Genomic DNA, 18,888 nt, shown 5'->3' with positions numbered 1-18,888 from the left:
AAGATTACAGCTATATATCTATTATGCACATATGAGCATATAATGCTTCTGGTCAAAAAAAGACGTCAACAAGGAGTAAAACTTACATGTTCTATAAGTTCCCTAATCATGCCGTTCCACAGGCCCTTGTCATCCTGGGAGCCATATTTCCCATCAGGCACCAGACGGATCTCATACGTGAAGCCCAAGATGTTGGCCAGCTCTTTTAGCAAGTCGATGCAGAATCCTTCGAAACGGTCGTTCCCAACCAGCGCCTTGTCAGATTTCTTAAGCATGACATATGGCTCCTCCTGCTCAGACCAAAAAGATCAAATGAAAAGCAATGGTGAGGTCAGCTTTTTCAATTTGTTTCAGCACATGAACCTAATTGAAGCAAAGTGATCTGAGCTGACGAGTCGCTGTTGCATTTAACAGGCAGTGACAGCAGATTCAAGTACACAGTGTGGATATAGGCAGTGGTAAAATATGAAAGAAGGCTGAGGTTGTTCCTACATTGAAGTATTAAAGAAACGGGACCCGAGCTAAAACAAGATGGTAATGTAAAGTAAAAAATTTATATTGCAGGTATTTATATCAGCATCTAGTGATTCTTATAGTGATGGCAATGCACACAGAAGGAATATTTATATTACCAATGAGCTTAGTTAGTGTTCAAATAGCTAAACCTACTGTCTCCCACTCACTGACCTATATAGCTGGTGCACCGTTTATTTTATGGTCAGGTAGCTGACACTCTTTACTGGCCTGTAATATCCTGCCCGGATGCTCATAATTTAAGCTGTATAAAAGCTTGATTAGGAACAGAATGCAGCAGTGTAATGGAACATAGCCACTGTGTTGCCTTCATCAGTTGTCACCAACCTCCAAGGGAGAGCAACTGAGCTGATGCCTGCAGTGACAATGACTAACGCAGAACCGCTCATAAATGATTTCCTTTATTTAGTGCCTGTTACCATTTCTCTGCCAGATAGACGAGCATATCTCACTGTGCATTTCAAAACATGTTGGTGTGTTTATGCAAAAGCTGTAATACAATTTACTGCCTCCAATAGCAAGATGTATAATTTACAAACTGAGCTCAGACGTAGGGTAATTGATTCTCTATCGAAGGTGACCCCTTTCTTTATATTTTTTCCCTCAGCTGTAGCTGGTAGAGCACTAAAGAAAATGATGTAGTCAAGAAGGGGGAGGGAAAAAAAAGTCACAGTACTCTTTTAGTCCCCCAGAAAGTTATTTTAGGAGAAAATGAGGGGTGGGAAAAATAAAAAATAAAAATTTACACTTATAATTCTGTTCAGTTGTCTGTAAAAGAAGGTGTAAAGCAACCCGAGTATCAAGCAGGCAATAATTTATTTTACGCATCCTAGTTAAACTTACATGCCCATAAAAGTGTTCAGTAAATGCTCAAGATCTTTGTTTGTCTACAAAATATGAAGCTACTTGGACATTACAATCGGGATGACCTTTTAAATAAATAATAAGTTATGAATACTTGATGACAATGCATTCCGAGAGCAAGTGCTTAGCAGCAAACTTTGCTCAAGTTGTCCAATTAACTTGATCAAAAAGTTTGCATGTTAAGGGAGAAAGTCATTACCATCTGTTTCTAGCCTTCCAATTCTTGCTATTCCCCAAGGTTTTAACTCAAAGCAAAGTGTTTATACCAGTTCTATGCTCACAATCGCAGCATGGGCGTGCATAACAGAAAGGGAAGGAAGGTGGGCCTGCGCAGAGACATTACAGGCAATGGAGTGCAAACAATTAATGTAAGGGGAAAAACACATTAAGTGCCTTAATCTCTTCTACGAAGTTATCACTATAAAGCTGTCAGACGTCTTCTCCATGCTTCACTGGAATCAGTTTGATGCAATGCCATTACACTAAGACGTGAGATTGATATTAAAGCTGGAGCTCTCTTCGGCAATTTGAAAATAGTCAGTTTTATGATCTTAAACAAATGATATCCAAAGAAAAAGCAAATTAAGGAAAATGTTGGAAAATGTTAGAAATACTCTTTAAGAAGAAAATGAAGTGCAGATAAAAAATCCAAAATCTACACCACTCTCACAGAAATGAGTCTGTAACTACTAGTGCTAGTATATTTTAGTATAGCACTAAAATCCTTGTTTCATGTCTCCTGTATAAGACAGTATTAACATAGATGCCACCTGATAGGCATTAATTATATCCCACCTTGACCTCACTTCTCATAATTATAGCTTTGTAGTCCAATATAGGCTTAATAACAGTGTTTATCATTGTAGCTTGTGTAGCTGTCCCAAAGGGGTGTACAGGCGAACATCTGGGCAAGCACCTTCCTGATAGCTATACAAAGACCCCAACAGCCAGTGACAGTGTTAAGTACATACCACTGGGAATCTACAATACTGTACAAATGAAGGTAATGTGGATCTGGCGGAGGGCTTGCCAAGTTCTTTCTATCTGAACATGTAATTAATGCATTCTCAGGAATAGTTTATTGTAGCACTGACTCTTTTGTTTCCTTTTTTTTTCTTTGCCCCAGGGCTTCTCAAAACTGACAGGTCTGTGTTGTGTAGTTGCTTTTGCTATAAAAAAAATATCTACTATCATATCTATGATTTGTGTCAGTATTTGTGTTATTTTTAGAATTGTCAGTACAACATATTACTGTATCTAGCAGCCACTTCTCTTCCTTATAGTGCAGTATATTCAGTATAAAGCACGCCTGAAGAATTCTAGTCTGCAGTGAACCAAACAGAATGAAAAGAAGTAAATATATGGCAAGGCTTGGATTGCAATGTGTTATCTATAAGATGGACAACTGGGAAGGAATGAAGGGTATGGCATATTTTACGCCAGGCTAACACAGGTGACCTACCAGGATGGTGGTGATGACAAGGGAGCGGTTAGCCAGAGAATCCGTGATGTTCATCCCTTTTCGCTTCGGCACTTCTGTGATGTTAAGACCTCCAGACGCACTCCACTTCCCCACCTGTGCAAAAGGAAAAGTGTGTAGCTAAGTGTTCTTTTTCTGTTGATCAGCAATGACCTTAGCAGACTCTGCCGGCAACCATCTCCCACATTAGTGCCAGGCTGAACACATCTCTGGCAGCATTAGATGATTGGCTGAGTCACCTTTTATCAGCAGGCCAGTATATTTTGGGGAGTAGGGGGTTAGTTAAGCATTAAGCATTATGGGTAAATCAAAGAAACTGGAACAATGAACTGCAATGCGATAAGTCAGATAAATCAAATCACATCAAAACATTTTTATATAAATGTAGAATCTATGTAATATGAACATGTGTACAGAAACGACTGTGTATTAAACCAATAGAAATATTGAATATTTCAAATATTACAACAAGCTCACAGTAAATTTAAATGAAGTTGGAGAATGGGGATGCCATTAGGACTGCATTGTGAAAGTAATTTTGCTGTACAGCCTCATATAAGCCAAGAGATTTGAACAAATAAAAGGAGTTATACATGCATGAAGCCCTGAAGCAAAAAAACTCTGCATATTGTAGAGACACTCTCTGGAACATATCATTAGCACAAATAGTCCTGTGGCTGTCGGTAACAATCTCTGTTTGCAAATCGAGCTCTCCACCAAACCCTCCTCCCATTCTTCCCTCTTTCTCTATTACTAGAGACAGTGCTTTTAATATTCACTGGGATTTGTGCTTGAGGTGGATCCATTTAAAAACTTGCTCCCCACCCCCACCCCAGAAAAAAAGCATGAAAAATGTTTGTTAATGTCCTCCCTGCCTAATCCAGATAAAGGCATATGCTCTAATTTGAAAAGCACATTAGTTACAGCTTGTCACACAACCAAACAGGACTCCAGGAGAGAGATTTAAAAATATCTGAATGCTTTCCGCTTTGCAAAATTCTTTCTAATTGTACCCAATTACAATTAGCTCAATTCATTAAACATGATTAGCAAAAGACTGGATTCAAAAGTTATTTACTCATGCATCCACACGGAGAGCATTACATTTATTTCACCCTCCTGAGCATGCCAGTGTTGAGTGAAAGTGGCAGTCTGAGAACCTGTTCATAATTCCAGCGTGAGCTCAAACTTAGGCTAATATTCAATTACAATGGATTAGTTGAGAAAAAAGTCCACATCTTAATAGGCTCAAACAGTCAAAGCCGATTCCACGGATATACAAGGGGAAAAAAAAAATTCCAGCAATCTGCAGCATGCTGCCGGATCAACCCTAGCATGCATTAGAGTGGGATTTGTCAGATGCACAATGAGAATGCACTAATATGGCATCAAATACTTTTAGGAGATGACTGCGCTTCAACTTAATTGACCACATGCAGGACAAGATGCCAATAAAAGAGGGAAGAAGAATCATTTCAAAGCTGCAGTATTACAAGCTTCATTCTGGAACAGAGGAGTTACAAGCTGAAAAGCCCCTGCTATTATATATTCTTGAGCCTTTAGGGAGTACTTGAAGAAGTCATAATGGGACTTATCCCTATTTGATGTATTCATAATGTATGAAAGCCTTTTAGTAGAGAATAGCTGTTGTAATCCAGAGGCCTTCCAGTATAATAAAATAAGTTCTACAGTAGGAACCTTTTAGTCCCCCACACCCCCTTTTTGTGTGAAACATGTTTATACAGCTCATTAACACCAAACAGCATTTTGGGCATCACCTCAAATTATCATTAAGAGAGGCAGCAATTAACACCCTAATGTGTACCCTAATCCAATTTGCTTTATGATCCACTAACTTATGCTTATGTTGAAACAGCCAATTTGCTTCCTTGTTAGGAGGTAAATGATATTGCCAAGTGTGCGTGTATTCAACATTAAAAAAATCAGAAATATGCATATATATATATATATATATATATATATATATATATATTTTAATGAGCAATTTTATATATTCTTTTGATGAAAATTCTACATTTTATATACTCCTTGCCGTGAAACATTGCTGTATGTTTCACCTCATCTAACAAGGATTTACATTAAACAATAGTTACCTTTTCAAGTCCATCCTCCTTTAGACTGATGATGTCCAGGTCAAAGTCTGTACGTAGACCAGTTGTTTTGTTGAAGGACAGTCGACCCGTCAAACCATCCCAGTGGGACTGAAAGACAAAATATCTACATATTTTACCCAGCATGAGCTCAAACTACCCATGTTTCCAGAATTTAGTGCTACTGCATACCTACTTTCTGACACCTATATACAGTACACATCTACCCATATACCTGTATATAATATTTTGATTGTACCGCTCCTACATGTTTCAAAAACTAGAAGGTGCAAGGTACGTCAACAACAGTAAGAAACAACAAACCGGAGAAAGATGTTTAAGTCCTATCAACAGAACACACTGCAACATACTTTGACGTTCACGGAAAGCAAATTCACACCCACGCAGACATGAACCAAAAGTACAAACACAAATCACACAGGCTGCATTTTCTTTTTTAATTACATTTTACATTTCACTGCCTCCAACGCATTTTCCCTTCAGACTATGGAGTTAATTAACAACCGTCTCCCTTTGCTTGATTCCCCATGAGGGGAAAAACATACAACTGCCCCCTATTATGATTCCCTGATACCTGCCACCTCCACAGACGTGTGCACAGGCAAATACATGCAGGCCCGTACTAAATACACGAACATACCTCAGACCATTGCAGCAATCATAAAAAACTCAGGAAGTAACTCTACTCATTTTATTTTTGTCTCTTTTAGTTTTATGGTTGCGATTGCACCCCAGTGTGTACACCACAGCATTGTAAGGTTTTTTTTAAAGGGTCTTTGTACATGGTAATGAATCTTTACATATCATAAACACTTTTCTGATGTTTAAAATCTAAACTGTGACAACACTACAGGCTATAGCTGTCCAACCACCATGTAGCTTGCCAGAACATGAGAATATTGAGGCTTCAAGGAAAAATTTGTGGCACTCTGCTTTTCCAAACACTGTCATACCTCATTCCCACTGGCCTATTGCCATATAGGTGGGTGGTATGTTCAAGCAGCTCTAATTCAGAGAGTGACATAAATGCGTCAGCCATATCACATCGAAAGGGCGAAGTCGACCTTCAGAATATGTCACACTCCTGTCTTGAAGTAAGCGTAAATTAGGCCTGAGTTTAAGCTTTCATAACCTAAGACTTACGATGTTTGCATAAGAACAATCATGTAATAATATTGAATTTACTTTAATCCTTTCAAGATGGCTAACACTGGCATTTTTTTAAACTAAATACTGCAGACACACACAGACACCAGACGTTTGTAAGATATAGGGTGTGCAGACTTTGCAGGCAAAGAGAATTGTGTCTATTACTGCATCTCAAACAGCAGCGGGATTTTATAGCTCCTGTTCCAGTTGGCAACGTGTAGCCAAAAACTAACAGAATATATATCACATTTCAGTGCATAGTATATGTAGTAAATTCCTAGTGTTGTTAAATGATTAAAAACAGCAACATTGTGAGTAAAAGGTAATAATACAGTACTGTTAATCAATAAAAAACTTTTAATTAATTAATTAAAAAACTTTAATTAAAACTAATTAGCTTTAATTAAAACTGCTTAATATACAGTTACACCGTTTTATGTATGTTTCACTCATCAGTTTACCCATCTTCACCCGTCTTCCTTTGTTCTATGAATCAAATGATCCAATTTCTAATTACAGAGTCGTCTAAAATGAAATGAACTGAACTCAGATATCTGTGAAAATAAAATACTGCAAATACAGTCTTAGTGTGCTTTATAATTTCAGGTCTCTTCAAGTGTACTGCTGGGAAGTCCAAGACACATAAGCACATGCACTGCTATCCCTGCCACTAAGAAAAAGGCATCTCCAGGCAACTCAAAAATCATACCACCTTATATTTTCACTTGAAACAAAAAAAAGTGTTTCCTGTTCAGCAAAGTCAGATGATGATTTGGCTATAACACTGTATTTGAATGCTTACTGGGAGTCTACTACCATTTATAGAAAGACCAGACCAGAATTTGTTCTTTCAAGTATGCCATCTGTTGGTGAAGCAAAGTCTTGGAGGAGCTACAAGTCGTGGCCATTTAAAACCTCCCACACACCCCCACTTTCTTTCTGAAAGCAATGCATTAGGGCAAAGAAAGGTTATACTTATTTTCCTTTGGAGCCCCAATTCCACTTGTGCTTATCACTGAACAAGGCTGCAAGCCAGATGATGTTTTCTCTGCACTTAATTTTCCTGGTAATCTAGACTAGAAAGGGAGTGGCAACTGATACTCTGTATTTGGGGTTGTCCTGCCCAACAAATGGACCACACAAGGATCTATAGACACGTCTACTCTTCCCTCTCTTTGCAGCTTGGTTGCAGATACAGATCAGTGGACATACATTAATGAGAGAGACTGTTTACTCGTTGCTCCCTTGCTGCTTTTATTAGGCAAAGTGGAGTAAGTGAAACAGCATGACACAGGGAACATGTTTTTTTTTTGTTTTTTGGGGGGGAACACGTGAAGGTGACCATCCACAATGACAGCTCTATTGTGATTTTGTCCTACCTATTTTCAGCGTTGGGTTTAACAAATTTCAAAGAAACATAATGTACGTCCTCATTTTATGTCGCTGTGTAGGACTGTAACTTGAGGATTATATCATTAACTGGCAGTTATGTTCATTTCAAGTCAGTATACAGAGTAATATGACTGTAATATAACGAGTAGTGTATTGAATTACTTTCTCTGAGGAGTAATTAAGTAGCATACTGCATTTTTTTTAGGAAAAGTAATTACGTAACAGTAGGGCTGTGCGATATGACCAAAATCTCATATCCCGATATAAGAATTCTATTGTCCCATAACGTTATAAATCACACAGATGTAACATTTTCTGTAAATTCTGCGAATCTCGGGCAGCTCGTCTTGCGTGAAGTGTTTCCAGCTGCGCGTCATGTAGCTGGAGTCCAGTGTTTTAACAGATGCATGAAACTATACATTTTTAGACATAAGTTGTAACGGCCGCCGTTTTCTTTGTGAGTATTCATTACACAGCGTGCTGCGGGGAAAAACCTGTTCTAACGTTTGAGTCTAAAGTTTATTTTTTAGCACCTGGTGGCTCTTTTTATTCTCATCCGTAAATAATCTGCTCTTTCACGTGATTCAGTTTATTTTGAAAAGTCTCAACAGGATCTTGAGCTTTATTGTGAAAGGTTTATGTGGAACATAAACAAGCGGACACGCGATGCTGTTACCATCGTTGTTGCTAACCACAACGCATAAAACAGGCGCTTTTCCGTCCGTAGTGTGGTTATATTAAATATAAGAGAAAGAGAGAACTTTAAGAAATTAATATAGCCACTACAGTGACCATCAACACGATGAAAAAATATTGTCGTAAACATTTTATTTTGCAACACCACGAAACAAACGATAGCGTAAAATGAAACGATAGACGTTTTTATATCGTCATCTGATATATATCGTTATATCGAACAGCCCTACGTAACAGAATACTTTTCTTGTATAAAAGAGTGAATGGGTATCAGGTCAGTTATTATAATGTACATAGAAAATTTCCTCTCCGTTATCATAGTGGTGTTTGAGATTCCTACAAGAAAAGTGACCAAAGCTGACCACAGGACTAGTCACAAACTGGTCACAAATATTGACCATATATCAAACACCACCAACACATCCATTTTGCCAAATAACCAAAAAAGGCTTCCCACAGTTGTAGAATCTTCTTTAGAAAGTAAAGCCTGTGTACAGTCATTCAAATTTGCTTTAACTGGAGTTATTTTCTTAAGTGAGAAAAATGTAACTTGACATTTTCAACTCTTCCCCACCACACACGACCACACCCGTGAAAAACACAGATACAAATGATTCTGTTGTTTGTACAAATGAAGATACAAATAGTAGCATCTCTGCACACCCTTAATCTCTCACTTTGCACAGACTTGTCTTTGAATTCTGAGGCACTGTCAGGGCCTCATGTTAGATGAAATAAGAGACGATTACACAAGTTGTGTTTTCAAAAGGTTACAGTACATGCTTTCTGGAAAATAGGTTATGAATACAGGGAATTTATAAAGCTGACAACAATGCTGCTTTGATGTGTCTATCAAGTCTTGGTTCACTTTGTATGTGGATAAGATTGATTTTGCTGGGTAAATATCCAAGTCCCACACGACTACATGGCTCTCACTCTGCTCACCGTAGTCCTTTTCACCACTCAGTCACTATGTTTCTATATAAACACTTATATCAAATATCAACAGGCCAATGCCCCATCACCTCTTTGATGAAACTCATGAAGCGGCCTCCAAATCTCCAGGGTTTGTGGCGGTGGCACTGCAGTGAGTTTACGGTCATCTGAGGAGCGTGCTGGTATGAGACGGAAACAATGTGGACTGCATCATAGGTCAGAGCTGCATCTGTCTGGAATAAGGGGTGAACATTGTTTCAGCTAAAGACTCTACAAAGACATAAACAGTTGAGTCACCGTTAGTCTTACTACTAATTATTATTATTTTCACATCAATTATACACTAACTAATAATTCAACCTTCAACCTTGATTTGCTTGCCTTATTTATACTACTGATGAGAACAGTAAAAAATAAACATGGTCTCCGTTTCCTTTATGTGTGTGTGTGGCTGGTGCACTCACGCTGTAAGCATCCTGCTCCACTCTACCCCAAAAGAGCTTTATTAAGATTACATCTCTATTGTTTTCCTAAAAATATACTATGTATCAAGGTACAATGTCCCAATAACTAAACTGAACAAGAGTGATGAATACATCTCAAAGGATAATTGGTTCTTATTATATACACATAATTTTGGATAGCCATGTGTAAGATGAACTTCTTTGTCTTTTTTTCAGTCATTGCTGAAGCCTAGCAGTAAAGCACAAGACCAAAATAAAGAGCTTACTGCAGAGATAATTCCTGAGGTAAAGAGTAATTTCGTACCAAACCACACAAGATTAAAGATTTTTAAGACTGACTTCAAAAGTATATACCACATACCGTCATGATGCCCTCCAGCAGGCCTGAATCGGGTTTAGGTGGTATCTGCTTTTCCATTGACCATTTCTCTGCAATGGAAGCAACTTGAGGGTTTTCCACATTGAGGATGCGGAAACCAGTCATGTTGACGCCACAGAAGCGATAGGGCTCAAGGTCGATGGCCATCAGGTCCTTTTGAGGGACAGAAGTAATGAAGAGTGGATTCTTAATTAGTACCACTGAGCGTCTTTAAGTATTTATTCAATCCCACACATAAAGATAATGTCACAGCAGCTGATTAAAGCGATAACTTTATTAAGGTGAAATAAAGTAGGATTTAAGTATGGCATGGAAAGTGGTATTTGTATCATAAGGCAAACCTCAAAAGACCTAAATAGCTTTTGTTGCTGGATAATCCTTTTAAAGCCAGCCTGTTAACTGTTTTTGTTTGTTTGTTTTGTTGCTTTAGTTCCTACAAAATGATGAACCAAGTGCACAAGCTAAAAGCTCAGGATGTATTTTGCTTTTTTATGTGAATAGATCTCTATAGGTACTTTTGTAATTTGGCAAGACTCTAATTATTGCTTGTGGCTCAGAAAGAATTAAAGAACAAGGAAAGGAAAAAAAATGAATATTAATAATTCAACACTTGCATTCCCATGGTACCTTATAAGCAAAAAGCAATTCAATTTGAGCCACTGCAATTTCTGGGGAAGCCATTGTAGCTGAAGTGTGAAGTCACATGTTGACACATGTCGTGTCAGAATGGGCCAGGGGGCTTGGAAAAGACATTTGGATGAACATAGATATTTCATTAGCACCCTGTGGGGTTAGTGCTGGGAGAACAAGAGCGTGTAAGACACTTACTAAAAAACGGTCGTTGCTCTGAATCACTGAAATATTTCTCATCTTTTTCCCCCCTTCCCACTAGAAAGCAGTACAGCAATAAAGTACAGCAGATCAGGTTTAAGGTTTTTTAGCTTTGAATCTATGTATCCAAAAATACTGGGATAGAAAATTTAGTATAATACGTCTTTATTTTTAACAATGACAACAAACGCTGAGATTTTATTGTTGCCCTCATTTTGATTTTGCTACAAGCACACAATGCAATGATTTACACATCACTGCATTTTTGGAAAAGGGGTTGCTTTAGCCCCTTTGCAATGCCAGAAAAGCAATCTGTTACAAGTCTGAATTTTGCACTGCTGCCTTCCACGCACACATATGCTATGCAAACTTTGTGTAACCGTACAATTATCTCTTTACCAGAAAACCCCAATGTATATCTATATACACACAGAAGTGTTGTACAGGTACCAAACATAACAAAGTTCTTGTCTTTAGGTTCTCAGAGATAGCTATGGCAATGCGGGAGCTATGACAGACTCATTTCAAAGGACAAGGAAGTTATTACCCGATACCACTCTGCTGTTACCTTTTCATGCTCTAATAAGTCGGCATTTCCCTCACCTCAGAAGATAAAACACAGACATCAGTGAATTCCATCGAGAGGAAATTGTATTGCCATGTACACCATGCAAGTATTCATCATTTTGGATCAAATCAAGCCGCGAGGTATAATCTTCTTAATGGGGTGTCTGTCAATATGACAGTATATTGCAGCTTTAGATAGATATCGCACTCTGATTCTATAAAGATATAGTGCCTTTATGTGAAAAATATTGTTGATGCAAAAAATCATATCAAATAAAAGTTTTTCAGTTAATCCTCAAGTAAATATCTTGCTAGAGAACAAGCCAGGAAACTGCTGCACTTACACACACAGACTAGTGCACCGGCGATGAAAAGACATTTTGCATTCCCTATTAAACCAACCAGTTTGCTATACAAACATGGCACATAGCAGAACAATGTCATTGACACGCTATTGAGCATGAAAGATGACACACATCACGCCTGGACCGCTATGTCATATTGCATTATCACAACAGACTGGTCAAGTCCGGAGAGACTGAGTGCACAAGGGAGGCAGAAACAAAGACAATAACAGGGAATGAAAGGAACAACACCGAACACGCTGGTATTCATTCTCATTCAGTCACCAGATAGTCAGGGTTGCAGTAGGGAGCAGCAATGGTACCCTGCTGGGTCTGCTAGTATTAGTCAGATGAGATCATTTCATCAGAGCGGGAGCTAAAAATACTCATGATGGGAGGGAAACGGTTACATACTCAAAAGCTGTTAAACATATCTAAATGATCAACCTAAATTCTTTCAGTCAGTCATTCATTGTTTCTTCGTGCAGCGATTTCTTTTGTTTCTTGAGTGCCTGAATATAAATGATATAGACTATCACCTGGCTGCTTGACTGCATAAACTGCAAGTACATAAGAGGATATATATGTGTGTGTGTTTAATATATACAATGATTGTACCAACTTGAAAGTCACATTCAGCTTTAAATCTCAATCTGCTGGGTTTGGTTTTTTTTTTGTTTGTTTGTCTTTTTTTGTTTTCCTTTTTTTCCTCCCCATGCTGCTACCTCAAAGACTTCTGTTGACTTTACTATAAAGCGAAGTGTTTACTACAGCAAACAGAAGACTCCATTATGCCTTCGGCTTGTCAAACAAAATTGATGTTATGGACTGGATCCAAACTCCATTGGCAATTAGCCACTATTCATCAAAAACTCAAGTGGTGGGAAGATGAGAACAAACGAGACTCTATTTGCATTAACAAGCATGGTACATTACCAGAGTGGTGAAGATATAGTGGTAATACTCTGTCATCATCCCCATGGTCTGGGCCTGAAAGGATATGAAGACAGAAGATGGGAAAGAAAGGTGTGAATGAGTAGAGACGGGACAGAGAAGACTGTAATTGTGTCGTGTCAGGGCATTTTAGAATCAACGGCATTGTCAGAGTAAACAATGCTAAAGGAATGCAGGAAAAGACAGAGGTTTTAACGAGCATGTTGACCAACATGCTGTTAATTTTGCAGGTGAGATTCTGCTGCCGTTTGCTGGGATTTCTGCACCATATGTGGTCCACAGAATTACAGAATGGCTTGATGCTTTTCTATGCATTTAAATGGTTTGGAATGCCTCGAGGCATGTGACGTTATCCCAGCAGACAAGAGAGCTTTCAATCAAAAGAGCTCGGTAATCTTTGCCTCATATCTGAACACTCCATCATTGCCACTTGTTTCACTCCATCTACATTCAAAGGCACTACATTCCCATGGTGGCTGTGTTTTCCATTTAATTGTACCATCTGTTGTTTAAAAAAAAACAAAAAAAACAGCCAAGGTTATGTAAATAAGACGTTATGTTCATGTGGTAGCAAATTTATTTCTGCATCTATAGACAGCTAAACACATGACATTGAAATTTTATTTTATTTTTTATAGTATAAGAAGGAGTTTTCATTAATAACTGTAATTTTCCCGATGCTGCGTAACCCTGTCAGCCTTCTATTTTACTCTTTATTTTGGTAATCTTCTATTATATATGCCTGCCCAGTCTGACGAGTGTGACGACAGGACAACCTGTAAATCTGAGAATGCTGCAAGAAAGACAGGACTGAGTGTTTTGTTATGACAAAAGAAATGATTCCAATAAAGCATGTCAGAGTGTAAAGCTTAGTAAAATTCAGTCGCATCATCCAGATTGCAATGATGAATAGCCTGATGCAAGTCTCATTACAAATGAATTCAATGCTTTTCATTTTTACTCATTATCTTAGTCTGGAGCAACCTTTTTGTAAATGTATAAATGGACCAGTCTGCCTTAATAGTAGCTGATAAATACAGTGAATGCTGCCAGCTAATCAAAGCACAGATGGTATCCATTCAAAATTTTGCATTTCAAGTCTTAAGTGACAATCACACCGCATTCTATTTAAAAATTGTTCCATGCATTACAAATAAAGAAGATTTACCAAACTGACAGTATGCACAGCTGACTTTATCGAAGGTAAAATGGTTAGCCAGTCAGTCAACATATGAAAGAGGGAAAAAAAAGATCAGCTGATCATTTTAGTAATTTCTCAAGTAAAAATGTCTTAAATTATATCTCATCAGTGTTTTCTTTGTTCTCTTTGATGTGACAAGCAATTTGAATATATCACTAATGTCTCGAGACACTTACGATGAGCAATTATTCGCTATTTTCTGATATTTTAAAGGCCCAACTATTAATTAAAGAAAAAATATCAGACATGTAATTGATACTGAACATAATGCTTGGATGAATACCTGGGATTGACAGTTAATATGATGCACTTGTGTCTAATGCACTTTTCGTAAAGTAAATTCTCACAAAAAATTTATTGTAGAATGTATCACAGCAAAGTACAATAACGTTTTATATGTAAGGTCACAGTACTATACAGTACAGCACACACTTTGACAGATGCACGTTTAAGGAGCTTTTTTAATTGATCCATGGCACATAAAAGGCAGTCAGCAATGAATGTAGTTTGCCCTTATTTCTATGTAAAAGCTTTGGCCGGCCGGCTCAGTCATGGAAGACAACTGTCTGGAGCTTTTTTGCCTTATAGCATTCTCACCACTTCTCTCAAGAGGACACTGGTTTCTTAGCGCGAGATGTGCAGACTGGCCAAGAGCGAATATATGTCACCTTAGATCTCAATAACTGGGGTGGACTGAGTTATTCAAATAACTTTTGAGGAGATGATGCATTTGGCAAAATGTTAACAGAAGCTGACAGCAAACTGAATGAGGGGTGGGGGTGGAGGGATCCACCAGCCTGTTCCTGACATCCAAAGAGCATCAGACCACCTACATATTCTCTGCTCCATGCATCATAGTGACAGCTCTTTGTTGACTGACAATCATTAGAATCAAAACACACTATATACAGTTTTGATAATAAAACTTCTCAGATCGCATTTTTTTTGTCTGAGTAGTTAAAAGTTTAGCAAACAGAATAAGAATGTGGATGTGGATTTTGTTCTTTTTTCCTTGTGGAATTCACAGTGTCGTATTAGTTTGCAAATATTTAATGGGCAAAACCAAAATTCGGAGACACTGACAGTCTCCGCTCATGATTACAAGAAAATCATTCCAAATGTCCTCCAAATGAAACGAATATCCAAGTTTTCTCAATTTCACCTATTTTCTACCAATTTTACGCTGGTGCAGGCCGAGTCAGTTCTGCCTTGGTGCCTATTGAGAACCAGCTCACCTTCAACAGATTTCAGAAGTGAACATTATGTACCTTCATATATCTGAAGTTGGGGTAATTTTTGTAGGAAGGAAATTATTGCAGACAGAATTTGTGGGCTTCATTCGCTGATGAAATTCCTGTAGTCTCTCTCATATCAGCGGTTCCAAATTTTGGACGAGCACTTTAGCAGTGCTGTGTCCATTTTGTGCTTCCCTTTTGGAACCAGCACCAGCGATCTGGGCACAAGAATCACACTGATGTAAAAAAGAAATAATGTAATTGCGGAAATCCCCATACTCCCTAGCAGCTTGCTGTTGTCTTATTTTTAGTGGTGCATTTTCTGTTACTGTTCTTCAATCCCGGTCCCATGTGTAATCCTCTGTAACTTAAATCAAAACCAATCTGATGGGAATTAATATATTGAACAGGACCACATCCTTTCATTTCTCTACCCATTCCGAGATCTGACAGTAGGACCATTTATAAATACACTAACCTGTTTGAGAATCTGTGCTGCCATGTGGTGGCTGCAGTCAAAGATGATCCGGAACTCCCGACTTCTCTTCATTTCTTTGAGAAGAGGCCTTGTATCCTGCGTGTCGAGAGGAAGCTGGCGGATCTTTAGTCGGATGTTATACCTAGACGGGGCCATTATCAGCTCCTGTAGTCTTATAAGACCTTATCAGACAAGAAACAGTACAAAAATGATCATATAACATATACCCCAAGTAACTGAAGTAACATGTTATAATATACCAGTCTGTTTACCTGTGCTATCATCATATACAACTGTAGCTGTTTTCCATTTGAGAAACTGCACCAGGTCCAGGATAGCATAGCTTAAAGATGAGTAATCTGGGTATAAATTGGCATAAAAGGTGTCTCTGTTGTCCATAGGGTGATGTTTCCACCGCACTTGGATATGCGGCACTTCCAGTGCATTGCAGATGGACTGCACGGCATTCGATGATGAACTATGTGAGGGCCCAAATATTGCAACTACGCCTAAAGACAGCTGGTCACAAGCTGAAGAGGAGAAAGGGACAAGAGCTTGAGAAGAACCTCACTTATGTCCTGTCACAGCAGAATTTGGGAATTCTCAAATCAAAAACACAGATTAATATGAAGTTAATGACAGTGTGACAAACCAGATTCCTGCCTTCATCCACACTGTGGTCACAATCCTTGAATAAATGTGAGACAAGTTACTCACCTTTTCTTGATGCCTCAAAGCTGTCATAGATATTAATCCTCTGTATGTCATAAGTTAATGTTGTGTTTGGTAACAAAGTCCTGTTTCTGTTTATGTTATTGACTGCAAATTTAAAGGCAAGTTCCTCCGCACTGACGAGCGAAACAGGTCCGTCTGTTTGTTCGAAAATTCCACCTGAAAAACAAAAAAGGAGAGACGGGTAAGCACCACAACAACTGGTCTGAAATCTAATCAAAAAACAACAGCAGGAAGACAGACACAAATTAAGGTAGGACTAAATGGAGAAAATATTAGGACGCATACTGATGGGAGAAGTGCACATTATGTGAGATATAAAATTTTGTTCAGCAAACATGGAGCAACTCTCTCCATTTTTAGGAAATGGGCAAAAAACCCAATATCTGTTTGAAGTCCAAAGCCATAATGGATTTAAGGTGTGTGTGTGTGTTTGGCTGTTTCATCAGGGCAGCAGAATATCTCAGGCTCTTGTCTCTCCATTAAGATATCCTTTTATTTCGCCCGAATACCACATTGTTGGTGCAGATAACTGGACTTGGGCACTCTTCTTTAACATACAATTCAAAGGAAAGCATTTTTCCCATTTTCAGATGGCCAGGACCACTGCTCTAAAGTTGCAAACATGTCTGTATGAACATCAAAGTCCAGTATTGCTTTAGACGGTGGTGTATCAGACAGGTAATCCTGTACTACATCCACTACTGTATATTATGTATTTTTTGTTTATTTTGGAATACCTTTTTTCTTGATATGATTGATAGAATCAGGATGGATTTTTGGTGTCAAAACATGTTAAAAAAGAAAAAAAAATGTAATCATTAAATTAAAAATTAATACCAGTCCCCTGAAAACTGGTTGTAAATGTAGAAAGAGCTCCTGCCTTTAGTAACATGCATTATCAACCAATGGGTTTTATTTTGTATTCTGTTAAGTGGCAGAAGTAAAGATAAATGTTTCTTTAATGTTCACCTTTGAAATTAAAGGAGTAGAAAAGTGGGAGTTGTTCAGAACTTAATTATGTTTTGCATTCATCACCTGCACAAATCACAGTTTGCTACGTAAAATTATACACCCAATGTAAATTTACTCTCATGCACTGTAAACTGTGCAATGTTTTTCCCAGCAAAAAAGTGGATCTGGAGATATGGGCAATTAAGGTATTCTAAGATCTTTGATGCTGGCAGAGGGGGAACGATATCCTAGCTTTGAAGGAGAGCAGGCTATGGCAGCCTAGATGTACATGATAGACTGAAGCTGAAATCCCTCTTTCATCCACCTTTTCACTACTCCTTGTATAATACACAATTAGAAATAACAAAAAAGCTGGTGCTGGAGTCTTTCTGTTGTAAACTCATTTTATTAAGTTAATATTTGTGTTTTGCATTCCATTAACTGGGATTCATTAAAACATTATTTCAACACCCCTCCAAGCTGACGCATGCCGTATCTAATGTTAAATAGTTTAAGCGTTTCAATTTATATGTAATTGGTACAGTAACAAACATGAACTGTCAAATGTAAGACAGCAAAGTCCCTTCGTGTCTCGGCTACAGCCTTAAAGAAGACAGTTTAGACAGCTTCTTCAAAGATGCCTGCAGGAACATCAGCTTATGGAGACAATGGCTCCTCCACCTCCACTCTCATCATATTATCCATTTCAGTAACAAAGCGAAAAGTCTCTGCCATCTTCTGTCAATTCTGGAACAAAAAAAATGCTCACCACCATCAAAAGTTACAAATGTCAGTGCTTAAGTTTAACTTTATGCCCAATATTTCAGATATACAGACAACCTTTCAAAACCAGGTCTTTTTTTGCTTTTTTTAAACACCGGGATCACACACGTCTAAACACCAATAGAGGATGCCTTTAAAGTATTTTCTGCTGCATATTAATAGGGTGTATGAGTCAAGGCTCAGGCTCATATTGATATCAGTTAATAATCACTCCCAGTCTATGTTAACGCTCCAATTCAATCAGGAAATGATAGGAGGAACAACAAATTGCTTTGTGTTAGTGTGATGCCGCAGAGCATTTGAAAGTGCCTAATTATTTTCCTCCTATTCTTTTATTGTACTTTTATACATCTCTATTTCATGCTTGTATTAAAATAATATACCTTAGTGGATTTCTTTAAGCTGCTGGATTTGTCTGTGCTAATGTCAAACCCCTTAAGATATCCAGTTAATAAGGGACTATTAACCAGTGTTGAAGATACGAAGTCTGACAATAGTAAACAGATTTTGTGAATAGTTAAATTCCAGTTTACAGATTCAAAAACACAATGATTAGCATTCAGTACGAGGGCTGAACAGTGAAATACTTTTACCAATAAATACGTTATTCAATTCACATACATTACAACATTCACAACATGACATTAATATTAATATTTATTTACAGTGCACTGAACAAATAAATACAACAAAGTTTAAAATTGTCCACCTAGGGCTGTCATGATCTCTGATTTGCACTTAAAATTCATATCATAATTATAGCTTTTTTAAAATTTTTACATT

General features: G+C 37.9%; 1 protein-coding gene across 3 annotated transcripts in view; it reads right to left on the bottom strand.

Annotated features, from left to right (window-relative positions):
• Nucleotides 1–18,888, bottom strand: part of grik3 (glutamate ionotropic receptor kainate type subunit 3) — a 97,412-nt gene that overhangs the window by 22,799 nt on the left and 55,725 nt on the right. For all 3 annotated transcript variants that reach the window (XM_026185791.1, XM_026185792.1, XM_026185793.1), the window contains exons 2-10: nucleotides 16,354–16,527; nucleotides 15,909–16,166; nucleotides 15,637–15,818; nucleotides 12,705–12,758; nucleotides 10,009–10,179; nucleotides 9,273–9,416; nucleotides 4,993–5,100; nucleotides 2,861–2,974; nucleotides 87–290 (exon numbers count right to left, since the gene is read on the bottom strand). In XM_026185791.1, the coding sequence (XP_026041576.1) occupies nucleotides 87–290; nucleotides 2,861–2,974; nucleotides 4,993–5,100; nucleotides 9,273–9,416; nucleotides 10,009–10,179; nucleotides 12,705–12,758; nucleotides 15,637–15,818; nucleotides 15,909–16,166; nucleotides 16,354–16,527 (1,409 nt within the window). The remainder of the gene's footprint in view (nucleotides 1–86; nucleotides 291–2,860; nucleotides 2,975–4,992; nucleotides 5,101–9,272; nucleotides 9,417–10,008; nucleotides 10,180–12,704; nucleotides 12,759–15,636; nucleotides 15,819–15,908; nucleotides 16,167–16,353; nucleotides 16,528–18,888) is intronic.

Source organism: Astatotilapia calliptera, chromosome 11, assembly GCF_900246225.1.
Source record: "Astatotilapia calliptera chromosome 11, fAstCal1.2, whole genome shotgun sequence".
Taxonomy (NCBI): domain Eukaryota; kingdom Metazoa; phylum Chordata; class Actinopteri; order Cichliformes; family Cichlidae; genus Astatotilapia; species Astatotilapia calliptera.
This window is presented reverse-complemented; position numbering and strand designations above follow the sequence as displayed.